This window comes from Oncorhynchus masou, unplaced genomic scaffold, assembly GCF_036934945.1.
Source record: "Oncorhynchus masou masou isolate Uvic2021 unplaced genomic scaffold, UVic_Omas_1.1 unplaced_scaffold_881, whole genome shotgun sequence".
NCBI lineage: Eukaryota > Metazoa > Chordata > Actinopteri > Salmoniformes > Salmonidae > Oncorhynchus > Oncorhynchus masou.
The window spans coordinates 52,554-77,787 of NW_027015275.1; the positions used below are offsets into that span (position 1 = coordinate 52,554).

At 41.2% G+C, this 25,234-nt stretch overlaps 1 protein-coding gene across 1 annotated transcript in view; it reads right to left on the reverse strand.

Annotated features, from left to right (window-relative positions):
- Positions 1-25,234, reverse strand: part of LOC135537985 (histone-lysine N-methyltransferase KMT5B-like) — a 50,138-nt gene that overhangs the window by 22,077 nt on the left and 2,827 nt on the right. The window contains exons 2-7 of the mRNA XM_064963992.1: positions 16,683-16,933; positions 14,070-14,217; positions 12,426-12,591; positions 10,346-10,455; positions 9,670-9,836; positions 9,210-9,229 (exon numbers count right to left, since the gene is read on the reverse strand). Of these exons, the coding sequence (XP_064820064.1) occupies positions 9,210-9,229; positions 9,670-9,836; positions 10,346-10,455; positions 12,426-12,591; positions 14,070-14,217; positions 16,683-16,845 (774 nt within the window). The 5' untranslated portion in view covers positions 16,846-16,933. The remainder of the gene's footprint in view (positions 1-9,209; positions 9,230-9,669; positions 9,837-10,345; positions 10,456-12,425; positions 12,592-14,069; positions 14,218-16,682; positions 16,934-25,234) is intronic.

A 25,234-nucleotide genomic window follows, 5' to 3' on the forward strand; every position in this document is an offset into this window, starting at 1 on the left:
CCCCTACCTACACTGATGTTACTGTCTGTTTATTATCTATATATAGTCACTTTACCCCTACCTACACTGATGTTACTGTCTGTTTATTATCTATATATAGTCACTTTACCCCTACCTACACTGATGTTACTGTCTGTTTATTATCTATATGTAGTCACTTTACCCCTACCTACACTGATGTTACTGTCTGTTTATTATCTATATATAGTCACTTTACCCCTACCTACACTGATGTTACTGTTTATTATCTATACATAGTCACTTTACCCCTACCTACACTGATGTTACTGTTTATTATCTATATATAGTCACTTTACCCCTACCTACACTGATGTTACTGTTTATTATCTATATATAGTCACTTTACCCATACCTACACTGATGTTACTGTTTATTATCTATATATAGTCACTTTACCCCTACCTACACTGATGTTACTGTCTGTTTATTATCTATATATAGTCACTTTACCCCTACCTACACTGATGTTACTGTTTATTATCTATACATAGTCACTTTACCCCTACCTACACTGATGTTACTGTTTATTATCTATATATAGTCACTTTACCCCTACCTACACTGATGTTACTGTTTATTATCTATATATAGTCACTTTACCCCTACCTACACTGATGTTACTGTCTGTTTATTATCTATATATAGTCACTTTACCCCTACCTACACTGCTGTTACTGTTTATTATCTATACATAGTCACTTTACCCCTACCTACACTGATGTTACTGTCTGTTTATTATCTATACATAGTCACTTTACCCCTACCTACACTGATGTTACTGTCTGTTTATTATCTATACATAGTCACTTTACCCCTACCTACACTGATGTTACTGTTTATTATCTATATATAGTCACTTTACCCCTACCTACACTGATGTTACTGTTTATTATCTATATATAGTCACTTTACCCCTACCTACACTGATGTTACTGTTTATTATCTATATGTAGTCACTTTACCCCTACCTACACTGATGTTACTGTTTATTATCTATATATAGTCACTTTACCCCTACCTACACTGATGTTACTGTTTATTATCTATATATAGTCCCTTTACCCCTACCTACACTGATGTTACTGTTTATTATCTATATATAGTCACTTTACCCCTACCTACACTGATGTTACTGTTTATTATCTATATATAGTCACTTTACCCCTACCTACACTGATGTTACTGTTTATTATCTATATATAGTCCCTTTACCCCTACCTACACTGATGTTACTGTTTATTATCTATATATAGTCCCTTTACCCCTACCTACACTGATGTTACTGTTTATTATCTATATATAGTCACTTTACCCCTACCTACACTGATGTTACTGTCTGTTTATTATCTATATGTAGTCACTTTACCCCTACCTACACTGATGTTACTGTTTATTATCTATACATAGTCACTTTACCCCTACCTACACTGATGTTACTGTTTATTATCTATATATAGTCACTTTACCCCTACCTACACTGATGTTACTGTTTATTATCTATATATAGTCACTTTACCCCTACCTACACTGATGTTACTGTTTATTATCTATATATAGTCACTTTACCCCTACCTACACTGATGTTACTGTCTGTTTATTATCTATATATAGTCACTTTACCCCTACCTACACTGATGTTACTGTCTGTTTATTATCTATATATAGTCACTTTACCCCTACCTACACTGATGTTACTGTCTGTTTATTATCTATATGTAGTCACTTTACCCCTACCTACACTGATGTTACTGTCTGTTTATTATCTATATATAGTCACTTTACCCCTACCTACACTGATGTTACTGTTTATTATCTATACATAGTCACTTTACCCCTACCTACACTGATGTTACTGTTTATTATCTATATATAGTCACTTTACCCCTACCTACACTGATGTTACTGTTTATTATCTATATATAGTCACTTTACCCATACCTACACTGATGTTACTGTTTATTATCTATATATAGTCACTTTACCCCTACCTACACTGATGTTACTGTCTGTTTATTATCTATATATAGTCACTTTACCCCTACCTACACTGATGTTACTGTTTATTATCTATACATAGTCACTTTACCCCTACCTACACTGATGTTACTGTTTATTATCTATATATAGTCACTTTACCCCTACCTACACTGATGTTACTGTTTATTATCTATATATAGTCACTTTACCCCTACCTACACTGATGTTACTGTCTGTTTATTATCTATACATAGTCACTTTACCCCTACCTACACTGATGTTACTGTTTATTATCTATATATAGTCACTTTACCCCTACCTACACTGATGTTACTGTTTATTATCTATATGTAGTCACTTTACCCCTACCTACACTGATGTTACTGTTTATTATCTATACATAGTCACTTTACCCCTACCTACACTGATGTTACTGTTTATTATCTATATATAGTCACTTTACCCCTACCTACACTGATGTTACTGTTTATTATCTATATATAGTCCCTTTACCCCTACCTACACTGATGTTACTGTTTATTATCTATATATAGTCACTTTACCCCTACCTACACTGATGTTACTGTTTATTATCTATATATAGTCACTTTACCCCTACCTACACTGATGTTACTGTTTATTATCTATATATAGTCACTTTACCCCTACCTACACTGATGTTACTGTTTATTATCTATATATAGTCACTTTACCCCTACCTACACTGATGTTACTGTTTATTATCTCTATGTAGTCACTTTACCCCTACCTACACTGATGTTACTGTTTATTATCTATATATAGTCACTTTACCCCTACCTACACTGATGTTACTGTTTATTATCTATATATAGTCACTTTACCCCTACCTACACTGATGTTACTGTCTGTTTATTATCTATATACAGTCACTTTACCCCTACCTACACTGATGTTACTGTTTATTATCTATATATAGTCACTTTACCCCTACCTACACTGATGTTACTGTCTGTTTATTATCTATATATAGTCACTTTACCCCTACCTACACTGCTGTTACTGTTTATTATCTATACATAGTCACTTTACCCCTACCTACACTGATGTTACTGTCTGTTTATTATCTATATATAGTCACTTTACCCCTACCTACACTGCTGTTACTGTTTATTATCTATACATAGTCACTTTACCCCTACCTACACTGATGTTACTGTCTGTTTATTATCTATATATAGTCACTTTACCCCTACCTACACTGATGTTACTGTTTATTATCTATATATAGTCACTTTACCCCTACCTACACTGATGTTACTGTTTATTATCTATATATAGTCCCTTTACCCCTACCTACACTGATGTTACTGTCTGTTTATTATCTATATATAGTCACTTTACCCCTACCTACACTGATGTTACTGTCTGTTTATTATCTATATATAGTCACTTTACCCCTACCTACACTGATGTTACTGTTTATTATCTATATATAGTCACTTTACCCCTACCTACACTGATGTTACTGTTTATTATCTATATATAGTCCCTTTACCCCTACCTACACTGATGTTACTGTTTATTATCTATATATAGTCCCTTTACCCCTACCTACACTGATGTTACTGTTTATTATCTATATATAGTCACTTTACCCCTACCTACACTGATGTTACTGTTTATTATCTATATATAGTCACTTTACCCCTACCTACACTGATGTTACTGTCTGTTTATTATCTATATATAGTCACTTTACCCCTACCTACACTGATGTTACTGTCTGTTTATTATCTATATGTAGTCACTTTACCCCTACCTACACTGATGTTACTGTTTATTATCTATACATAGTCACTTTACCCCTACCTACACTGATGTTACTGTTTATTATCTATATATAGTCACTTTACCCCTACCTACACTGATGTTACTGTTTATTATCTATATATAGTCACTTTACCCCTACCTACACTGATGTTACTGTTTATTATCTATATATAGTCACTTTACCCCTACCTACACTGATGTTACTGTCTGTTTATTATCTATATACAGTCACTTTACCCCTACCTACACTGATGTTACTGTTTATTATCTATATATAGTCACTTTACCCCTACCTACACTGATGTTACTGTCTGTTTATTATCTATATATAGTCACTTTACCCCTACCTACACTGCTGTTACTGTTTATTATCTATACATAGTCACTTTACCCCTACCTACACTGATGTTACTGTCTGTTTATTATCTATACATAGTCACTTTACCCCTACCTACACTGATGTTACTGTCTGTTTATTATCTATACATAGTCACTTTACCCCTACCTACACTGATGTTACTGTTTATTATCTATATATAGTCACTTTACCCCTACCTACACTGATGTTACTGTTTATTATCTATATATAGTCACTTTACCCCTACCTACACTGATGTTACTGTTTATTATCTATATGTAGTCACTTTACCCCTACCTACACTGATGTTACTGTTTATTATCTATATATAGTCACTTTACCCCTACCTACACTGATGTTACTGTTTATTATCTATATATAGTCACTTTACCCCTACCTACACTGATGTTACTGTTTATTATCTATATATAGTCACTTTACCCCTACCTACACTGATGTTACTGTTTATTATCTATATATAGTCACTTTACCCCTACCTACACTGATGTTACTGTTTATTATCTATATATAGTCACTTTACCCCTACCTACACTGATGTTACTGTTTATTATCTATATATAGTCACTTTACCCCTACCTACACTGATGTTACTGTTTATTATCTATATATAGTCACTTTACCCCTACCTACACTGATGTTACTGTTTATTATCTATATATAGTCACTTTACCCCTACCTACACTGATGTTACTGTTTATTATCTCTATGTAGTCACTTTACCCCTACCTACACTGATGTTACTGTTTATTATCTATATATAGTCACTTTACCCCTACCTACACTGATGTTACTGTTTATTATCTATATATAGTCACTTTACCCCTACCTACACTGATGTTACTGTCTGTTTATTATCTATATACAGTCACTTTACCCCTACCTACACTGATGTTACTGTTTATTATCTATATATAGTCACTTTACCCCTACCTACACTGATGTTACTGTCTGTTTATTATCTATATATAGTCACTTTACCCCTACCTACACTGCTGTTACTGTTTATTATCTATACATAGTCACTTTACCCCTACCTACACTGATGTTACTGTCTGTTTATTATCTATACATAGTCACTTTACCCCTACCTACACTGATGTTACTGTCTGTTTATTATCTATACATAGTCACTTTACCCCTACCTACACTGATGTTACTGTTTATTATCTATATATAGTTACTTTACCCCTACCTACACTGATGTTACTGTTTATTATCTATATATAGTCACTTTACCCCTACCTACACTGATGTTACTGTTTATTATCTATATGTAGTCACTTTACCCCTACCTACACTGATGTTACTGTCTGTTTATTATCTATACATAGTCACTTTACCCCTACCTACACTGATGTTACTGTTTATTATCTATATATAGTCACTTTACCCCTACCTACACTGATGTTACTGTTTATTATCTATATATAGTCACTTTACCCCTACCTACACTGATGTTACTGTTTATTATCTATATGTAGTCACTTTACCCCTACCTACACTGATGTTACTGTTTATTATCTATACATAGTCACTTTACCCCTACCTACACTGATGTTACTGTTTATTATCTATATATAGTCACTTTACCCCTACCTACACTGATGTTACTGTTTATTATCTATATATAGTCCCTTTACCCCTACCTACACTGATGTTACTGTTTATTATCTATATATAGTCACTTTACCCCTACCTACACTGATGTTACTGTTTATTATCTATATATAGTCACTTTACCCCTACCTACACTGATGTTACTGTTTATTATCTATATATAGTCACTTTACCCCTACCTACACTGATGTTACTGTTTATTATCTATATATAGTCACTTTACCCCTACCTACACTGATGTTACTGTTTATTATCTATATATAGTCACTTTACCCCTACCTACACTGATGTTACTGTTTATTATCTCTATGTAGTCACTTTACCCCTACCTACACTGATGTTACTGTCTGTTTATTATCTATATATAGTCCCTTTACCCCTACCTACACTGATATTACTGTTTATTATCTATATATAGTCCCTTTACCCCTACCTACACTGATGTTACTGTCTGTTTATTATCTATATATAGTCACTTTACCCCTACCTACACTGATGTTACTGTCTGTTTATTATCTATATATAGTCACTTTACCCCTACCTACACTGATGTTACTGTTTATTATCTATATATAGTCACTTTACCCCTACCTACACTGATGTTACTGTTTATTATCTATATATAGTCACTTTACCCCTACCTACACTGATGTTACTGTCTGTTTATTATCTATATATAGTCACTTTACCCCTACCTACACTGATGTTACTGTTTATTATCTATATATAGTCACTTTACCCCTACCTACACTGATGTTACTGTTTATTATCTATACATAGTCACTTTACCCCTACCTACACTGATGTTACTGTTTATTATCTATATATAGTCACTTTACCCCTACCTACACTGATGTTACTGTTTATTATCTATATATAGTCACTTTACCCCTACCTACACTGATGTTACTGTTTATTATCTATATATAGTCACTTTACCCCTACCTACACTGATGTTACTGTTTATTATCTATATATAGTCACTTTACCCATACCTACATGTACAAATGACCTTGACTAACCTGTACCCTCCGCACACTGAATTGGTACCCATGTGTATAGCCTTGTTATTGTTATTTTTTCTTTAGTTTATTTTGTTAAAACTGCATTGGTTCAGGGCTTATAATTAAGCATTTAACGCTAAGGTTGGTGCTGGGTACCGGTGCATTTAACGGCGCTGGGTAACGGTGCATTTAACGGCGCTGGGTAACGGTGCATTTAACGGCGCTGGGTAACGGTGCATTTAACGGCGCTGGGTAACGGTGCACTTAACGGCGCTGGGTAACGGTGCACTTAACGGCGCTGGGTAACGGTGCACTTAACGGCGCTGGGTAACGGTACATTTAACGGCGCTGGGTAACGGTGCATTTAACGGCGCTGGGTACCGGTGCATTTAACGGCGCTGGGTACCGGTGCATTTAACGGCGCTGGGTAACGGTTGTATTCGGCGCATATGACAAAATACAATTTGATGAATACGATAATATGGAGGAGAAGGACATGATCCTAAAATCCACACTTTATAAATATGGACCCTGAGGTCACCTTTAATCACAGGTGGGTAGCAGAATACAAAAACTGAAGGGAACAATTCAAAGCAAAGGAAAATAATTAAAAACTTTTAATGAAGTGAACATTTTCAGTCACATCTTTAATGTTTTACCAATCTTTTGTTGTCACCAAGAAAGAAAAAATTACAAATTAAAAATAATAATATATTTTATTGTATGTGTGTGAACCACCCTGTTTCTGCCATCTTAATCAATACACCAAGTGTATTGTGTTAACCTCATTCCACACCAAGGGTAGCAGCCTATTGTATTGAGCCCTGGGCTTCGTCACAATCACCAAGGGTAGCAGCCTATTGTATTGAGCCCTGGGCTTAGTCACTCTCACCAAGGGTAGCAGCCGATTGTATTGAGCCCTGGGGGCTTAATCACTCTCACCAAGGGTAGCAGCCTATTGAATTGAGCCCTAGGGGCTTCATCACTCTCACAAAGGGTAGCAGCCTATTGTATTGAGCCATGGGCTTCGTCACGCTAACCAAGGTTAGCAGCCTACTGTATTGAGCCCTGGGCTTCGTCACTCACACCAAGGGTAGCAGCCTATTGTATGAGCCCGGGTGGCTTCATCACTCTCACCAAGGGTAGCAGCCTACTGTATTGAGCCCTGGGGGCTTCGTCTCTCTCACCAAGGGTAGCAACCTACTGTATCGAGCCCTGGGGGTTTCATCACTCTCACCAAGGGTAGCAGCCTATTGTATTGTGCCCTGGGCTTCGTCACACTCACCAAGGGTAGCAGCCTATTGTATTGAGCCCTGGGCTTCGTCACTCTCACCAAGGGTAGCAGCCTATTGTATTGAGCCCTGGGCTTAGTCACTCTCACCAAGGGTAGCAGCCTATTGTATTGAGCCCTGGGGGCTTCGTCACTCTCACCAAGGGTAGCAGCCTACTGTATTGAGCCCTGGGCCTCGTCACTCTCACCAAGGGTAGCAGCCTATTGTATTGAGCCCTGGGCTTCGTCACTTTCACCAAGGGTAGCAGCCTATTGTATTGTGCCCTGGGCTTCGTCACTCTCACCAAGGGTAGCAGCCTATTGTATTGAGCCCTGGGCTTCGTCACTCTCACCAAGGGTAGCAGCCTATTGTATTGAGCCCTGGGCTTAGTCACTCTCACCAAGGGTAGCAGCCTATTGTATTGAGCCCTGGGCTTCGTCACTTTCACCAAGGGTAGCAGCCTATTGTATTGTGCCCTGGGCTTCGTCACTCTCACCAAGGGTAGCAGCCTATTGTATTGAGCCCTGGGCTTCGTCACTCCCACCAAGGGTAGCAGCCTATTGTATTGAGCCCTGGGCTTAGTCACTCTCACCAAGGGTAGCAGCCTATTGTATTGAGCCCTGGGGGCCTCGTCACTCTCACCAGGGGTAGCAGCCTATTGTATTGAGCCCTGGGGGCTTCGTCACTCTCACCAAGGGTAGCAGCCTACTGTATTGAGCCCTGGGCCTCGTCACTCTCACCAAGGGTAGCAGCCTATTGTATTGAGCCCTGGGCTTCGTCACACTCACCAAGGGTAGCAGCCTATTGTATTGAGCCCTGGGGGCTTCATCACTCTCACCAAGGGTAGCAGCCTATTATATTGAGCCCTGGGCTTCGTCACACTCACCAAGGGTAGCAGCCTATTGTATTGAGCCCTGGGCTTCGTCACTCTCACCAAGGGTAGCAGCGTATTGTATTGAGCCCTGGGCTTCGTCACACTCACCAAGGGTAGCAGCCTATTGTATTGAGCCCTGGGGGCTTCGTCACTCTCACCAAGGGTAGCAGCCTATTGTATTGAGCCCTGGGCTTCGTCACACTCACCAAGGGTAGCAGCCTATTGTATTGAGCCCTGGGCTTCGTCACACTCACCTTGCAATTTGGCCGGCAATCTGAAAAAAAACAAAGCAACACAGAAGATTAGGATCCCAGTTTCCTCACAGAGAGAGACTGCAGCATAACTTCAATTGTTCTTCTGGAACACTTGACAAAGGGTCACGCCCCAAACGGCACCCTGGTACTTATTTAGTGCACTACTTTGGACCAGGGTCTGATATTAAACACCTATTATCTGTTTCCGTGTTGGAGACGGACCCAAACATCCATTGTAACTGTCCAGAATAAATCTGTCCATTGTAACTACCCAGAATACATCTATCGGTAAACTTTATTTGGGAGTGCTGGCTGTATTTTTTTCATGTAAGTTGGTTTACTTGTTATATTTTGATTCATTTAAAATGTGGTGTAGTAATTTATAAAGGTAAGTGAATGAAGATCCCGTTGGTATTTCCAATGACAACCTGTACTGTGTTGGCAGTGGAGACTGTCGTACCGTGGTTGATGAAGGCTGCAGGCCCCAGCCACAGCTGAGCACAGTTCTTGCGTGTCGAGTACATGACACTGAAGTCATTCTCCCCGTGACGCAGCAACATGTTCTCCTCGCTCTCCGACAGCTCGGCGATGCAGCCCACCAAGTACTCAATCTTATCGTTCCTTTTCCTGAAATACAAGAGAAAGAAAGAGAAATAAAGGAAGAGAAAGAAAGAAAGAGAGAGAAAGAAAGATAGAAAGAGAAAAAGATAGAAATGTCGATCCAAATAAGGGACGTGATCAATACAACACAGAAAATCAAGGACTAAAGAGCATAGTGATTTTAGTGGTTTGAAAGAAGATCGGTCCATTTCAACGACGATGATGTCAGAACAACAGGAAGTGTGACGGTCGGTCCATTTCAATGACGACGATGATGTCAGAACAACAGGAAGTGTGACGGTCGGTCCATTTCAATGACGACGATGATGTCAGAACAACAGGAAGTGTGACGGTCGGTCCATTTCAATGACGACGATGATGTCAGAACAACAGGAAGTGTGACGGTCGGTCCATTTCAATGACGACGATGATGTCAGAACAACAGGAAGTGTGACTGTCGGTCCATTTCAATGACGACGATGATGTCAGAACAACAGGAAGTGTGAAGAAGAAGAAAAAAAAACAGCGTTCCTCACCATTCCTTTGTGGCCACGATCTTGGCTCCGTTCTGCTCCGAGGAGTAGCGGTTACACGGGAGAATCTCAAACCCACTGTCAGCCGCAAACATCCGCAGATACACAAACACCTGGAACAAAATGGAAAACAAACAAACAAGTTACAAGGAAAAGAAGGGACTGGATCTTGTGCATGACCGACCTAATAAAAGATATGTTGTTGGATCAGTTGATTGGTGCAGACTCTACTTCATTTAGTATTATTTATTGAACCTTGGTTTAACTAGTCAAGTCAGTTAAGAACAAATTCCTATTTTACAATGACGGCCTACGCCCGGGCCAAACCCTCCCCGAACCTGAACGACGCCCGGGCCAAACCCTCCCCTAACCTGAACGACTGCCGGGCCAAACCCTCCCCTAACCTGAACGACGCCCGGGCCAAACCCTCCCCTAACCTGAACGACTGCCGGGCCAAACCCTCCCCTAACCTGAACGACTGCCGGGCCAAACCCTCCCCTAACCTGAACGACTGCCGGGCCAAACCCTCCCCTAACCTGAACGACGCCGGGCCAAACCCACCCCTAACCTGAACGACCCCGGGCCAAACCCTCCCCTAACCTGAACGACGCCCGGGCCAAACCCTCCCCTAACCTGAACGACGCCCGGGCCAAACCCTCCCCTAACCTGAACGACGCCCGGGCCAAACCCTCCCCTAACCTGAACGACGCCCGGACCAAACCCTCCCCTAACCTGAACGACGCCCGGGCCAAACCCTCCCCTAACCTGAACGACGCCCGGGCCAAACCCTCACCTAACCTGAACGACGCCCGGGCCAAACCCTCCCCTAACCTGAACGACGCCGGGCCAAACCCTCCCCTAACCTGAACGACACCGGGCCAATTGTGAGCCGCCCCATTAGGACTCCCAATCGCGGCCGGTTGTGATGCAGCCTGGAATCGAACCAGGGTCTGTAGTGAGGCCTCTAGCACTGAGATTCAGTGCCTTAAACCTGCTGCGCTACTCGGGAGCCTTACATAATGACTATTCATCAGCCCCCCATCAATAAGAGATGTGTTACCTTACATAATGACTATTCATCAGCCCCCCATCAATAAGAGAGATGTTGCCTTACATAATGACTATTCATCAGCCCCCCATCAATAAGAGAGATGTTACCTTACATAATGACTATTCATCAGCCCAGCACCACATCAATAAGAGATATGTGTTGCCTTACATAATGACTATTCATCAGCCCAGCACCCCATCAATAAGAGAGATATGTTGCCTTACATAATGACTATTCATCAGCCCCCCATCAATAAGAGAGATGTGTTGCCTTACATAATGACTATTCATCAGCCCCCCATCAATAAGAGAGATGTGTTACCTTACATAATGACTATTCATCAGCCCAGCCCCCCATCAATAAGAGAGATGTGTTGCCTTACATAATGACTATTCATCAGCCCAGCCCCCCATCAATAAGAGAGAGATGTTGCCTTACATAATGACTATTCATCAGCCCAGCACTACATCAATAAGAGATGTTGCCTTACATAATGACTACTGGATGTCAGAAGGTGAATTCACCAATTTGTAAGTCGCTCTGGATAAGAGCGTCTGCTAAATGACTTAAATGTTAAATGTAAATGTATTCATCAGCCCAGCACCACATCAATAAGAGAGATGTGTTGCCTTACATAATGACTATTCATCAGCCCAGCACCACATCACTAAGAGAGATGTGTTGCCTTACATAATGACTATTCATCAGCCCAGCACCACATCACTAAGAGAGATGTGTTGCCTTACACAATGACTATTCATCAGCCCAGCACCCCATCAATAAGAGAGATGTGTTGCCTTACATAATGACTATTCATCAGCCCAGCACCACATCACTAAGAGAGAGATGTTGCCTTACACAATGACTATTCATCAGCCCAGCACCCCATCAATAAGAGATGTGTGGTTCACTATGAACCGTGCTACTTGTGGGAGTGCATCCCAAATGATATAGTGCACTACTTTTCACCAGAGTCCTGTATGTGACCTGGCATCGGGTGTCATGTGTGACTCTGTGGTGTTGTAATCTCACGTGCTGTTTGAAGAGCTTCTCCTGGGCTTTAGACTTGTGTAGGAAGTGGTGTCTGGACCAGTCTCCAGAGGTCAGTGCTCTGAAAGCCTTCTCCAGGTTGTCGTGCTTCTTGAACCGCTCGATAATCTCCTTCAGCTCTTCCTGTCTTCCCTTGATTGGTCGAAACCTGTCACGACATCACAGGTGTCGTCGATAACAACAAAACATTCCGGTTTCCAAATACCATTCATATTATCTAGCAAAGGTTCTAGCAGGAAGACTATAAAGTGAATAAGAGACAACATTTCACATACAAAAACATTTCCTGATCATTCTATAGTGCTCATTGTGAGTAACTGCAATTGATTCAATATCTGTACTGCTTTTCCAGACAGTAGCACTCTGACAGAGATGAGAGAGGAGGTCTAGACCTGGCTCAGTGATGAGAGAGGAGGAAAGAGGAGGTCTAGACCTGGCTCAGTGATGAGAGAGGAGGAAAGAGGTCTATACCTGGGTCCATATTCGCAAAGTGTCCCCGAGTGCTGATCTAGGATCAGTTTGGCCTTTTAAATCCTATTGAATAAGAAACCTGGAACCTGATCCTAGACCAGCACTCCTACTTTGAGATGCTTTGTAAATACAGTTCGGGATATAGACAGGTTGCCTGGCAACACCACACAAATGATGCAGAGATATTCTGGGGAATTTTTAAAACGCACATTCTACTTAAAAAAACACATTAACATAATGATGTCCCTGCGCCGCGGGGAGACGAGGCCCGCCGCGCCGCGGGGAGACGAGGCCTGCCGCGCCGCGGGGAGACGAGGCCCGCCGCGCGGCGCGCGGCCCCGTCTCCACGCGGCCCGGTTAGGTTAGCTAACTAGTGTTAGCACAATGACTAGAACTCCATAGACATCCAGTCATTGAGCTAACGCTAGCTAGCAACCTTCAAACTGCACACAGACATAAAAATGATATCCATGAGTTTATTTGCCAAAATCTCACACTCTTTAAAATCAGTCTAGAGTTTAGCAGAGGAAGCATAGGTATTGGATGAGGATGAGGGTCAGAGTCAGGTTTAAGGTTAGGGTTAAGGCCCCAGACTGACCTGGTGTTCATCTTGTGTTTCTGGAAGCCCAGGTATTGGATGAGGATGAGGGTCAGAGTCAGGTTTAAGGTTAGGGTTAAGGCCCCAGACTGACCTGGTGTTCATCTTGTGTGTCTGGAAGCCCAGGTATGGATGAGGATGAGGGTCAGAGTCAGGTTTAAGGTTAGGGTTAAGGCCCCAGACTGACCTGGTGTTCATCTTGTGTGTCTGGAAGCCCAGGTATTGGATGAGGTATTGGATGAGGGTCAGAGTCAGGTTTAAGGTTAAGGCCCCAGACTGACCTGGTGTTCATCTTGTGTGTCTGGAAGCCCAGGTATTGGATGAGGATGAGGGTCAGAGTCAGGTTTAAGGTTAGGGTTAAGGCCCCAGACTGACCTGGTGTTCATCTTGTGTGTCTGGAAGCCCAGGTATTGGATGAGGGTCAGAGTCAGGTTTAAGGTTAAGGTTAAGGCCCCAGACTGACCTGGTGTTCATCTTGTGTGTCTGGAAGCCCAGGTATTGGATGAGGATGAGGGTCAGAGTCAGGTTTAAGGTTAGGGTTAAGGCCCCAGACTGACCTGGTGTTCATCTTGTGTGTCTGGAAGCCCAGATACGGGTCGAGGATGAGGCTGGTGGTGAGGTCATCGTGCTCACACAGTTCCTTGGCGGTCATCCCAGAGGACGGGATACAGCGTCGCTCCGCCTCCAGGCTGGCCGCACTGAACCCTGGGAAAAACATGAGAGTAAATGAGTACGGTGAAGTTACCCCTAAGACCAGCGGTTCCCAACCTTTCCCATTCCGAGGGAACACACAAATCAATATTTAAAAGCTCGAGGACACCATACTCGGAACCATTTTAACATGTCTTGGCGGTCATATTATGATTAACTATTTGCATTGTGAAGCGTAATGTAATATTGATTATAATACGATGAATACTCCCAACTGTAATTCATTTAAAAAAGAACAATAAAAAAAACATTTTGTAAAAATAAATAATTTAAATTGTGGACCACCGTGGACATTCGTCAAATTATTATGATTTATAAATGTTTTCTTCCACAAAATGAATAACAATTGGGAGTATAAAATAATAAAGAAATGTTACATTACTTTTCACAATACGAACTGATAATAATGCTAATAATAATGCTAATAATAATAATAATGATAATAATAATAATGATAATAATAATGATGATAATAATGATGATGATAATAATAATAATAATGAATAATAATAATAATGAATAATAATAATAATAATAATAATGAATGAAAATAATAATAATAATGAATAATAATAATAATGAATAATAATAATAATGAATGAAAATAATCATAATAATGAATAATAATAATAATAATAATAATGAATAATAATAATAATAATAATGAATGAAAATAATAATAATGATAATAATAATAATGATAATAATAATGAATGATAATAATAATAATAATAATAATGATGATAATAATAATAATGATGATAATAATGATAATAATGAATGATAATAATAATAATAATGATGAATTATAATAATAATAATAATAATAATGATAATAATGATAATAATAATAATAATAATGATGATAATAATGATAATAATGAATGATAATAATAATAATAATAATAATAAGCCTTTCATTTGTTTCACTGCAAAAATGGACAACATTTGCCCGCCGATATATGTTGTTAACTTCAGTATGGGCAGGTGAGACGGTAGCATCCCAACATGCGGTGAAATTGCAGAGGGGCGAAATTCAAACTACAGAATTATAAATATTTAACTTTCATAAAATCACAGGTGTAATACATCAATATAAAGCTTAACTTATTGTTAATCCGGCCGCTGTGTCAGATTTCAAAAAGGCTTTACGGCGAAAGCTCACCATCTGAGGACAGCTCCCAGTGTACAAAAGCATGAAAAACCTATTTCAACCAGGCAGGTGCGCCACGAAAATCAGAAATAGCGATATAATAAATGCGTGACCTTTGAAGATCTTCTTCTGTTGGCACTCCAAAAGGTCCCAGATACATCACAAATGGTCCTTTTGTTCGATAATGTCCTTCTTTATATGCATAAAAACTCAGTTTCGCTGGCGCGCTTCAGTCAATAATCCACCCAGTTTCACTCCATCAAAATGCATACAAAATGAATCCCAAACGTTACTAATAAACTTTTCCAAACAAGTCAAACAACGTTTATAATCAAACCTTAGGTACCCTAGTACGTCAATTAACAATACAAGTTAAGACGGAGAATCGTTATTGTCTTTACCGGAGAAAAATACCAAAGAACGCGCTCTCTTCCACACGCTTGGAAACACTAAAGCCAAAAATGGGAGCCACCTAGAAAAACTACCATTTCTGGCTAATTTTTTCCAAAAACCAGCATGAAACTCTTTCTAAAGGCGGCAGTTCCTAGGGCTTCCACTAGATGTCAACAATCTGCGAGGATTTCACCTTATAATAAAAGTGACAGCAATTGAAATCAGTGGTTGGTTGAGGTGGGGGGGGGGTGTTTTGTCCTCAGGGTTTCGACCTGCCATATCAGTTCTGTTCTACTCACAGACATCATTTTAACAGTTTTGGAAACTTTAGAGTTTTTTTTATCCAAATCTACCAATTATATGCGTATCCTAGATGCTGGGCCTGGGTAACAGGCAGTTTACTTTGGGCACGCTTTTCATCCGGACATGAAAATACTGCCCCCTACCCAAGAGAGGTTAAAATGGTTCCGTGAATGGTGGAGCTTTTGACAGTGATTTGGTGTTCCCCGGGAACGGAAAAAGGTTGGGAACTGCTCCCAAGACGCGAATCTTGTTGCATTTTCCCCACTATTGGTTAAGGTTCGGATAAGTGGGTCATTCCATAGCGAAACATTTTGCAACAGAAAGCTAAAAACCTGTGCTGTTATTGGACAGTATCAAGTACACAGTAGGCCTACGTACGGCTCTGTTTCAAAATGTTGTGTCCTAACTGAACTAGGCCCAGGGTCATTCACGAGGAAACAAACTGAAGCCAACGGACTGAAAATGGGACAGGATTACCTGAACGCGTCCAATAAGAAACTCTTGTTTTTTTGCTGCAAAATGTTTTCCCATTGTAAAATGTTTTGATACGGTGTACACTTATGAATATGACCCACATATGATAGAATATATTCCCAGTCCCAGTACTCACGGCGGCTACATCTCCTGCTGCCAGTCCCTGGTCGGAGAGAGCTCCTCTGTGGGTGTAGCTGCTGCTGGGAGCGGGTCTGGCTCTGGCTCACGGGCTGCTGCTCACTGGTGGAGTACCTGCTGCCATTCAACACCATGCTCTTGGATTGGCCCAGCCACTTCATGCCCACAAGCCCCCTGGTCCAGTTGCATTGAGTCTCTGAGTTGAGGGAGCACTCAGAGTGGGGAAGACTGGAAGCTAGGGGCTGTCACCTGGGGTGGGAAGAGGAATGGATGAAGGCCCGGTTAGAGACCACACACACACCATCATCCAGTCATACTGAAGACATGGTCTCCACCCTGAAGAGATGGGTGTGGGCCCGGTTAGAGACCACACACACACCATCATCCAGTCATACTGAAGACATGGTCTCCACCCTGAAGAGATGGGTGTGGGCCCGGTTAGAGACCACACACACACCATCATCCAGTCATACTGAAGACATGGTCTCCACCCTGAAGAGATGGGTGTGGGCCCGGTTAGAGACCACACACACCATCATCCAGTCATACTGAAGACATGGTCTCCACCCTGAAGAGATGGGTGTGGGCCCGGTTAGAGACCACACACACACCATCATCCAGTCATACTGAAGACATGGTCTCCACCCTGAAGAGATGGGTGTGGGCCCGGTTAGAGACCACACACACACACCATCTCATTACATCATCCAGTCATACTGAAGACATGGTCTCCACCCTGAAGAGATGGGTGTGGGCCCGGTTAGAGACCACACACACACCATCTCATTACATCATCCAGTCATACTGAAGACATGGTCTCCACCCTGAAGAGATGGGTGTGGGCCCGGTTAGAGACCACACACACACCATCTCATTACATCATCCAGTCATACTGAAGACATGGTCTCCACCCTGAAGAGATGGGTGTGGGCCCGGTTAGAGACCACACACACACCATCTCATTACATCATCCAGTCATACTGAAGACATGGTCTCCACCCTGAAGAGATGGGTGTGGGCCCGGTTAGAGACCACACACACACACCATCTCATTACATCATCCAGTGATACTGAAGAAAAGGTCTCCACCCTGAAGAGATGGGTGTGGGCCCGGTTAGAGACCACACACACCATCTCATTACATCATCCAGTCATACTGAAGACATGGTCTCCACCCTGGGCCCGATCAAAGTGCCTGCGTACCCATATTTTCAGTCCAAGCCAGCCCTAGCATTTTGGGGCCCCTATGAGAAATTGTTTCCCCCCCACCTTGCGAGCAAATCACTTTAGCCCCCCACCGGACAGCAGAGAAAAAAAATGTATTAAAAAATGAATTTCCTGCCATTCTACACATTTTGCCATGGGGCGAAGAGAAGATTTAGCAATTTTAGCAGAGTCAAAAACATGTAGTTTTACAGCTTATTTCCTTCAAATCTATATACTTTTCCACATGGTGGAGAGAAATGTTTGCAGTTTTTAATATGATATTTGAGTGAGAGAGAAACTAAAAATCAAAAGTGGTCGGTAATTCAACCATGATTACTACAAGTTTAGATAGCTAGCCGCTAGACTAACTTACGAATATAATTTGTTTTTTGCTGACAAGGGCTAATTGAGTAATTGAGTGACTGTCAGTGAATGATATGAGAGAAACTGCTGATGCACAACCACATTTATAAATTGCAACATGTCCCCTGTGCAACTAGAGGCGTCTTGATCTCCTTCACTCCACACAGAAACACATACAAAGCTCTCCCTCACCCACCATTTGGCCAAATATGACCATAACGATATCCTTCTGATTCCTGCTTACAAGGAAAAATTCAAAACAGGAGGTACCAGTGACGGAAGTGGTCCGATGAAGCGGTTGCTAAGCTACAGGACAATTCAAAACAGGAAGTACCAGTAACGGAAGTGGTCCGATGAAGCGGTTGCTAAGCTACAGGACAATTCAAAACAGGAAGTACCAGTGACGGAAGTGGTCCGATGAAGCGGTTGCTAAGCTACAGGACAATTCAAAACAGGAAGTACCAGTGACGGAAGTGGTCCGATGAAGCGGTTGCTAAGCTACAGGACAATTCAAAACAGGAAGTACCAGTGACGGAAGTGGTCCGATGAAGCGGTTGCTAAGCTACAGGACAATTCAAAACAGGAAGTACCAGTGACGGAAGTGGTCCGATGAAGCGGTTGCTAAGCTACAGGACTGTTTTGCTAGCACAGAGTGGAATATGTTCCGAGATTCAAACGATGGCATTGAAGAGTTTACCTCATCAGTCATCGGCTTCATTAACTCTTGTGGTGTTCGGGTCTGTGGGACCAATTTTCAACGTTTACTAAAGAAAAATTATACTATGATTTATTTTTTCAACCTGAGACACATTGGCCTTGGCTCATTTTCATTGAGGGCACACTGTGCACCCCCCTACACATTTATATTACATATGTGGTGTTAGGCCAGCTGGACCCGAGGGTAATACAAGTGTGGAAAAGTGTGTGTTGGTGAAAACAATGAAAAATTAAACAAAAAGGTTTGCTGTGTGCCTTCACTCGGTCTTCCTCCTCCCTGGGCCTGCTGTTTACACACAGCACCAAGAACCTGTCTCCCTGCCCGTCTGTCTTCCTCCTCCCTGGGCCTGCTGTTTACACACAGCACCAAGAACCTGTCTTCCTCCTCCCTGGGCCTGCTGTTTACACACAGCACCAAGAACCTGTCTCCCTGCCCGTCTGTCTTCCTCCTCCCTGGGCCTGCTGTTTACACACAGCACCAAGAACCTGTCTCCCTGCCTGTCTGTCTTCCTCCTCCCTGGGCCTGCTGTTTACACACAGCACCAAGAACCTGTCTCCCTGCCCGTCTGTCTTCCTCCCTGGGCCTGCTGTTTACACACAGCACCAAGAACCTGTCTCCCTGCCTGTCTGTCTCCCTCCTCCCTGGGCCTGCTGTTTACACACAGCACCAAGAACCTGTCTCCCTCCTCCCTGGGCCTGCTGTTTACACACAGCACCAAGAACCTGTCTTCCTCGTCCCTGGGCCTGCTGTTTACACACAGCACCAAGAACCTGTCTCCCTCCTCCCTGGGCCTGCTGTTTACACACAGCACCAAGAACCTGTCTTCCTCGTCCCTGGGCCTGCTGTTTACACACAGCACCAAGAACCTGTCTCCCTGCCTTCCTCCCTGGGCCTGCTGTTTACACACAGCACCAAGAACCTGTCTGTCTCCCGCTTTTCTCACACTCTTTACCCTTTGTAGTGTGTGAAACTACACAATGTCTTGCGGGAACCTGCACAATGTTATTACAGTACATTATTTCGATACATTGTAAAAAATTCTGTATTTCCCCACACTTTACCCCAGCCAGGTGCAAATTGGGGGAGGGACACAACAAATAAATAGCTTTGCATGTGTGACTCCTTACCACAATCAATCAGTATGGCAAAAATAATCTCTGCTCAGAGGGCCTTAGAAACAATTTTTGCAGAGAGAGGAGCGTCTTCCACTTTGGAATGAGGATCATGTCTCTGTCAATTCAGAATCTAACAGTGAGTTGTAAGAAGAGGATGAGATTGACCCTTAGCCAGCCCCAGGGCCAGCCCCAGGGTCAGCCCCAGGGTCAGCCCCAGGGTCAGCCCCAGGGTCAGGACCAGCCCCAGGCTCAGGACCAGCCCCAGGCTCAGGACCAGCCCCAGGCTCAGGACCAGCCCCAGGGTCAGCCCGTCAGCAACTAGCTCATCATCAGCCTGCAGGAGGAGAAATATGGACGTTAAAAAAAATGGTGAAATTGAACGGTGTTCTTGCCCAAGGAATGAGCCCCCCCCCCCCCCCCACACGACTGCTAACGGGGAGGATGGAACCAGGGACGACGCGGATGGCGGTTACTCAGTTCATACAAGCAGAGTAGGACATAAAGTCTTCTCTTCAACTGTTTATCCCAGACACCATACAGAAAATCATTCAGGACTGCACTAATTTGGGAGGGAAGGTGTGTTTTTGGAGCGAGATGGAAGGAGATGGACCAAACTCATTAACATGCAAACTCTGGGGTTCTTCTCCTTGTTGGTGTTTTCAGATCCAAATGGAGAATCCACAGAATCCCTGTGGGATGCAGAAACTGACAGAGAACCTTTCCGTGCAACAATGTCTCTGGAAAACTTCCTGATTATTTCCAGAATGATCCGTTTCGATAACCGAGACACCGGACCAGCTTGTAAGTGTATACGGAGAAGCCAGATGGAGGAGCCCCCGAGAAGAACCAAGGGGTGAGGGCTGTCCTGGACGGGACTCAGGGACTGGACGTTTAACATGTTTTACCATGCCACAAAGTAGCCTTGGCAAAATCCCACCATATCAAAGGAGGCAATTATTTTTTAGAAAGACTTCCATATGCCATTGAAACCAGTAGTGTATTGTTTTATAAAGACATCTACCATTGAAACCAGTAGTCTATTGTTTTATAAAGACATCTACCATTGAAACCAGTAGACTATTGTTTTATAAAGACATCTACCATTGAAACCAGTAGTCTATTGTTTTATAAAGACATCTACCATTGAAACCAGTAGACTATTGTTTTATAAAGACATCTACCATTGAAACCAGTAGACTATTGTTTTATAAAGACATCTACCATTGAAACCAGTAGACTATTGTTTTATAAAGACATCTACCATTGAAACCAGTAGACTATTGTTTTATAAAGACATCTACCATTGAAACCAGTAGTCTATTGTTTTATAAAGACATCTACCATTGAAACCGGTAGACTATTGTTTTATAAAGACATACCATTGAAACCAGTAGTCTATTGTTTTATAAAGACATCTACCATTGAAACCAGTAGACTATTGTTTTATAAAGACATCTACCATTGAAACCAGTAGTCTATTGTTTTATAAAGACATCTACCATTGAAACCGGTAGACTATTGTTTTATAAAGACATACCATTGAAACCAGTAGTCTATTGTTTAAAAGAGACTTCCATCTACCATTGAAACCAGTAGACTATTGTTTAAAAGAGACTTCCATCTACCATTGAAACCAGTAGACTATTGTTTAATAAAGACTTCCATCTACCATTGAAACCAGTAGACTATTGTTTTATTAAGACATATCATTGAAACCAGTAGTCTATTGTTTTATTAAGACATACCATTGAAACCAGTAGTCTATTGTTTAATAAAGACTTCCATCTACCATTGAAACCAGTAGACTATTGTTTTATAAAGACATCTACCATTGAAACCAGTAGACTATTGTTTTATAAAGACATCTACCATTGAAACCAGTAGACTATTGTTTAATAAAGACTTCCATCTACCATTGAAACCAGTAGACTATTGTTTTATTAAGACATATCATTGAAACCAGTAGTCTATTGTTTTATTAAGACATACCATTGAAACCAGTAGTCTATTGTTTAATAAAGACTTCCATCTACCATTGAAACCAGTAGACTATTGTTTTATAAAGACATCTACCATTGAAACCAGTAGACTATTGTTTTATAAAGACATCTACCATTGAAACCAGTAGTCTATTGTTTTATAAAGACATCTACCATTGAAACCGGTAGACTATTGTTTTATAAAGACATACCATTGAAACCAGTAGTCTATTGTTTTATAAAGACATCTACCATTGAAACCAGTAGACTATTGTTTTATAAAGACATCTACCATTGAAACCAGTAGTCTATTGTTTTATAAAGACATCTACCATTGAAACCGGTAGACTATTGTTTTATAAAGACATACCATTGAAACCAGTAGTCTATTGTTTAAAAGAGACTTCCATCTACCATTGAAACCAGTAGACTATTGTTTAAAAGAGACTTCCATCTACCATTGAAACCAGTAGACTATTGTTTAATAAAGACTTCCATCTACCATTGAAACCAGTAGACTATTGTTTTATTAAGACATATCATTGAAACCAGTAGTCTATTGTTTTATTAAGACATACCATTGAAACCAGTAGTCTATTGTTTAATAAAGACATCTACCATTGAAACCGGTAGACTATTGTTTTATAAAGACACACCATTGAAACCAGTAGGCTATTGTTTAATAAAGACTTCCATCTACCATTGAAACCAGTAGACTATTGTTTAATAAAGACTTCCATCTACCATTGAAACCAGTAGACTATTGTTTTATAAAGACATCTACCATTGAAACCAGTAGACTATTGTTTTATAAAGACATCTACCATTGAAACCAGTAGTCTATTGTTTTATAAAGACATCTACCATTGAAACCGGTAGACTATTGTTTTATAAAGACACACCATTGAAACCAGTAGGCTATTGTTTAATAAAGACTTCCATCTACCATTGAAACCAGTAGACTATTGTTTAATAAAGACTTCCATCTACCATTGAAACCAGTAGACTATTGTTTTATTAAGACATATCATTGAAACCAGTAGTCTATTGTTTTATTAAGACATACCATTGAAACCAGTAGTCTATTGTTTAATAAAGACTTCCATCTACCATTGAAACCAGTAGACTATTGTTTTATTAAGACATATCATTGAAACCAGTAGTCTATTGTTTTATAAAGACATCTACCATTGAAACCAGCAGTCTATTGTTTTATTAAGACATATCATTGAAACCAGTAGACTCTTTCTCTCATATTCTGTTGGTTTTCAACATTCTCTCATTGTCTGGTAGCCAGATGCCCATTCACCCATACCCTACTGCACTAATAATGTTAACAAATAATAGTTGATCAACATTTGAAGCTAAAACGTTCTGATCGTTTTATTTTTACTTAGCCTAGGCCTACTGGTTGTATGAATTTGTGATCTATCATCCCGGAGTCTGGTTGGGGCCATTTCTTTCTGGACAAGCTGACCAATAGAATAGAGCAACTTTTCTACAATGGGGGGGATGGTAGATTGACATAGCTTTCCCTGAGTCTTTCTTATAGACACACTGCCTAAGTAAATTGAATTAAATTGCCAAAATTACATAGCCTAATTAGCCTACTCCTGTCTGTACAGAACTAAATCAAATCATTTATATAAGCTACTAAAGCATGATTTGGCCACAGAGGGTCATTAGCTTCCCCTAGCCGTAATTAATATTTTTTTTTTTAAATCACATTGCCTACAGTTGTAAGGAAAGGCAGCCAGCTTGGTAAATACCCTAATAGATGATTGAGTTGTGACAGTCAGTGTAAAGTAAAAGACGGCCCAGCCAGGCATATCGCAACATTTATCAATACAATGGTGGGAAAACATAGTTTGGAAAGCAAAATGGCTACTGTTTTTAAAAGAGAAGAAAATGAAAAGACGAACCTATCGTTTAGTTCTAAACTTAATAGATGGGAACAACAGTAGGCCCACAGCCCATCTCCTAAGCGGCAGTGTAGCCTAGCGGTTAGAGTGTTGGACTAGTAACTGGAAGGTTGCAAGTTCAAACCCCCGAGCTGACAAGGTACAAATCTGTCGTTCTGCCCCTGAACAGGCAGTTAACCCACTGTTCCTAGGCCGTCATTGAAAATAAGAATTTGTTCTTAACTGACTTGCCTAACAGAACTAGCCTAACAGAAAGGCTGGTCATAACTCACTTCATGACCATTATCACAGAAACCCTAGACCCACTCCAATTTGCATACCGCCCTAACAGATCCACAGATGATATAATCTCTATTGCACTCCACACTGCCCTTTCCCTCCTGGACAAAAGGAATACCTGTATGAGAATGCTATTCATTGACTACAGCTCGGTGTTCAACACTATAGTGCCCTCAATGCTCATCAATAAGCTAAGGACCCTGGGACTAAACACCTCCCTCTGCAACTGGATCCTGGACTTCCTGATGGACCGCCCCCAGGTGGTAAGGGTAGGTAACAACACATCCCCCACGCTGATCCTCAACACGGGGACCCCTCAGGGGTGCATGCTCAGGCCCCTCATGTACTCCTTTTTCAGTCATGATTGCACAGCCAGGCACGACTCCAACACCATCATCAAGTTTGCCGATGACACAACAGTGGTAGGCCTGATCACCAACAACGACGAGACACCCTATAGGGAGGAGGTCAGAGACCTGACCGCGTGGTCAGTGGAGCAGGTTGAGAGCTTCAAGTTCCTTGGTGTCCACATCAACAAGCTAAGTAGGTGAATGCATGATCTCTGCGTGTGTGTGGTTCCCACTGAAGTGTGGAGGTGGTGGTGTGATGGTATGGGGGTGCTTTGCTGTGACACTAATAAATCACTTGCTGTGATTTATTTAGAATTCAAGGTACACTTCACCAGCATGGCTACCACTGCATTCTGAAGAAACATGCCATCCCATCTGGTTTGCGCTTAGTGGGACTATCATTTGTTTTTCAACAGGACAATGACCCAACACACCTCCAGGCTGTGCAAGGGCTATTTTACCAAGAAGGAGAGTGATGGTGTGCTGCATCAGATGACCTGGCCTCCACAATCACCCGACCTCAACCGAATTGAGATGGTTTGGGATGAGATGGACCACAGAGTGAAGGAAAAGCAGCCAACAAGTGCTCAGTATATGTGGGAACTCCTTCAAGACTGT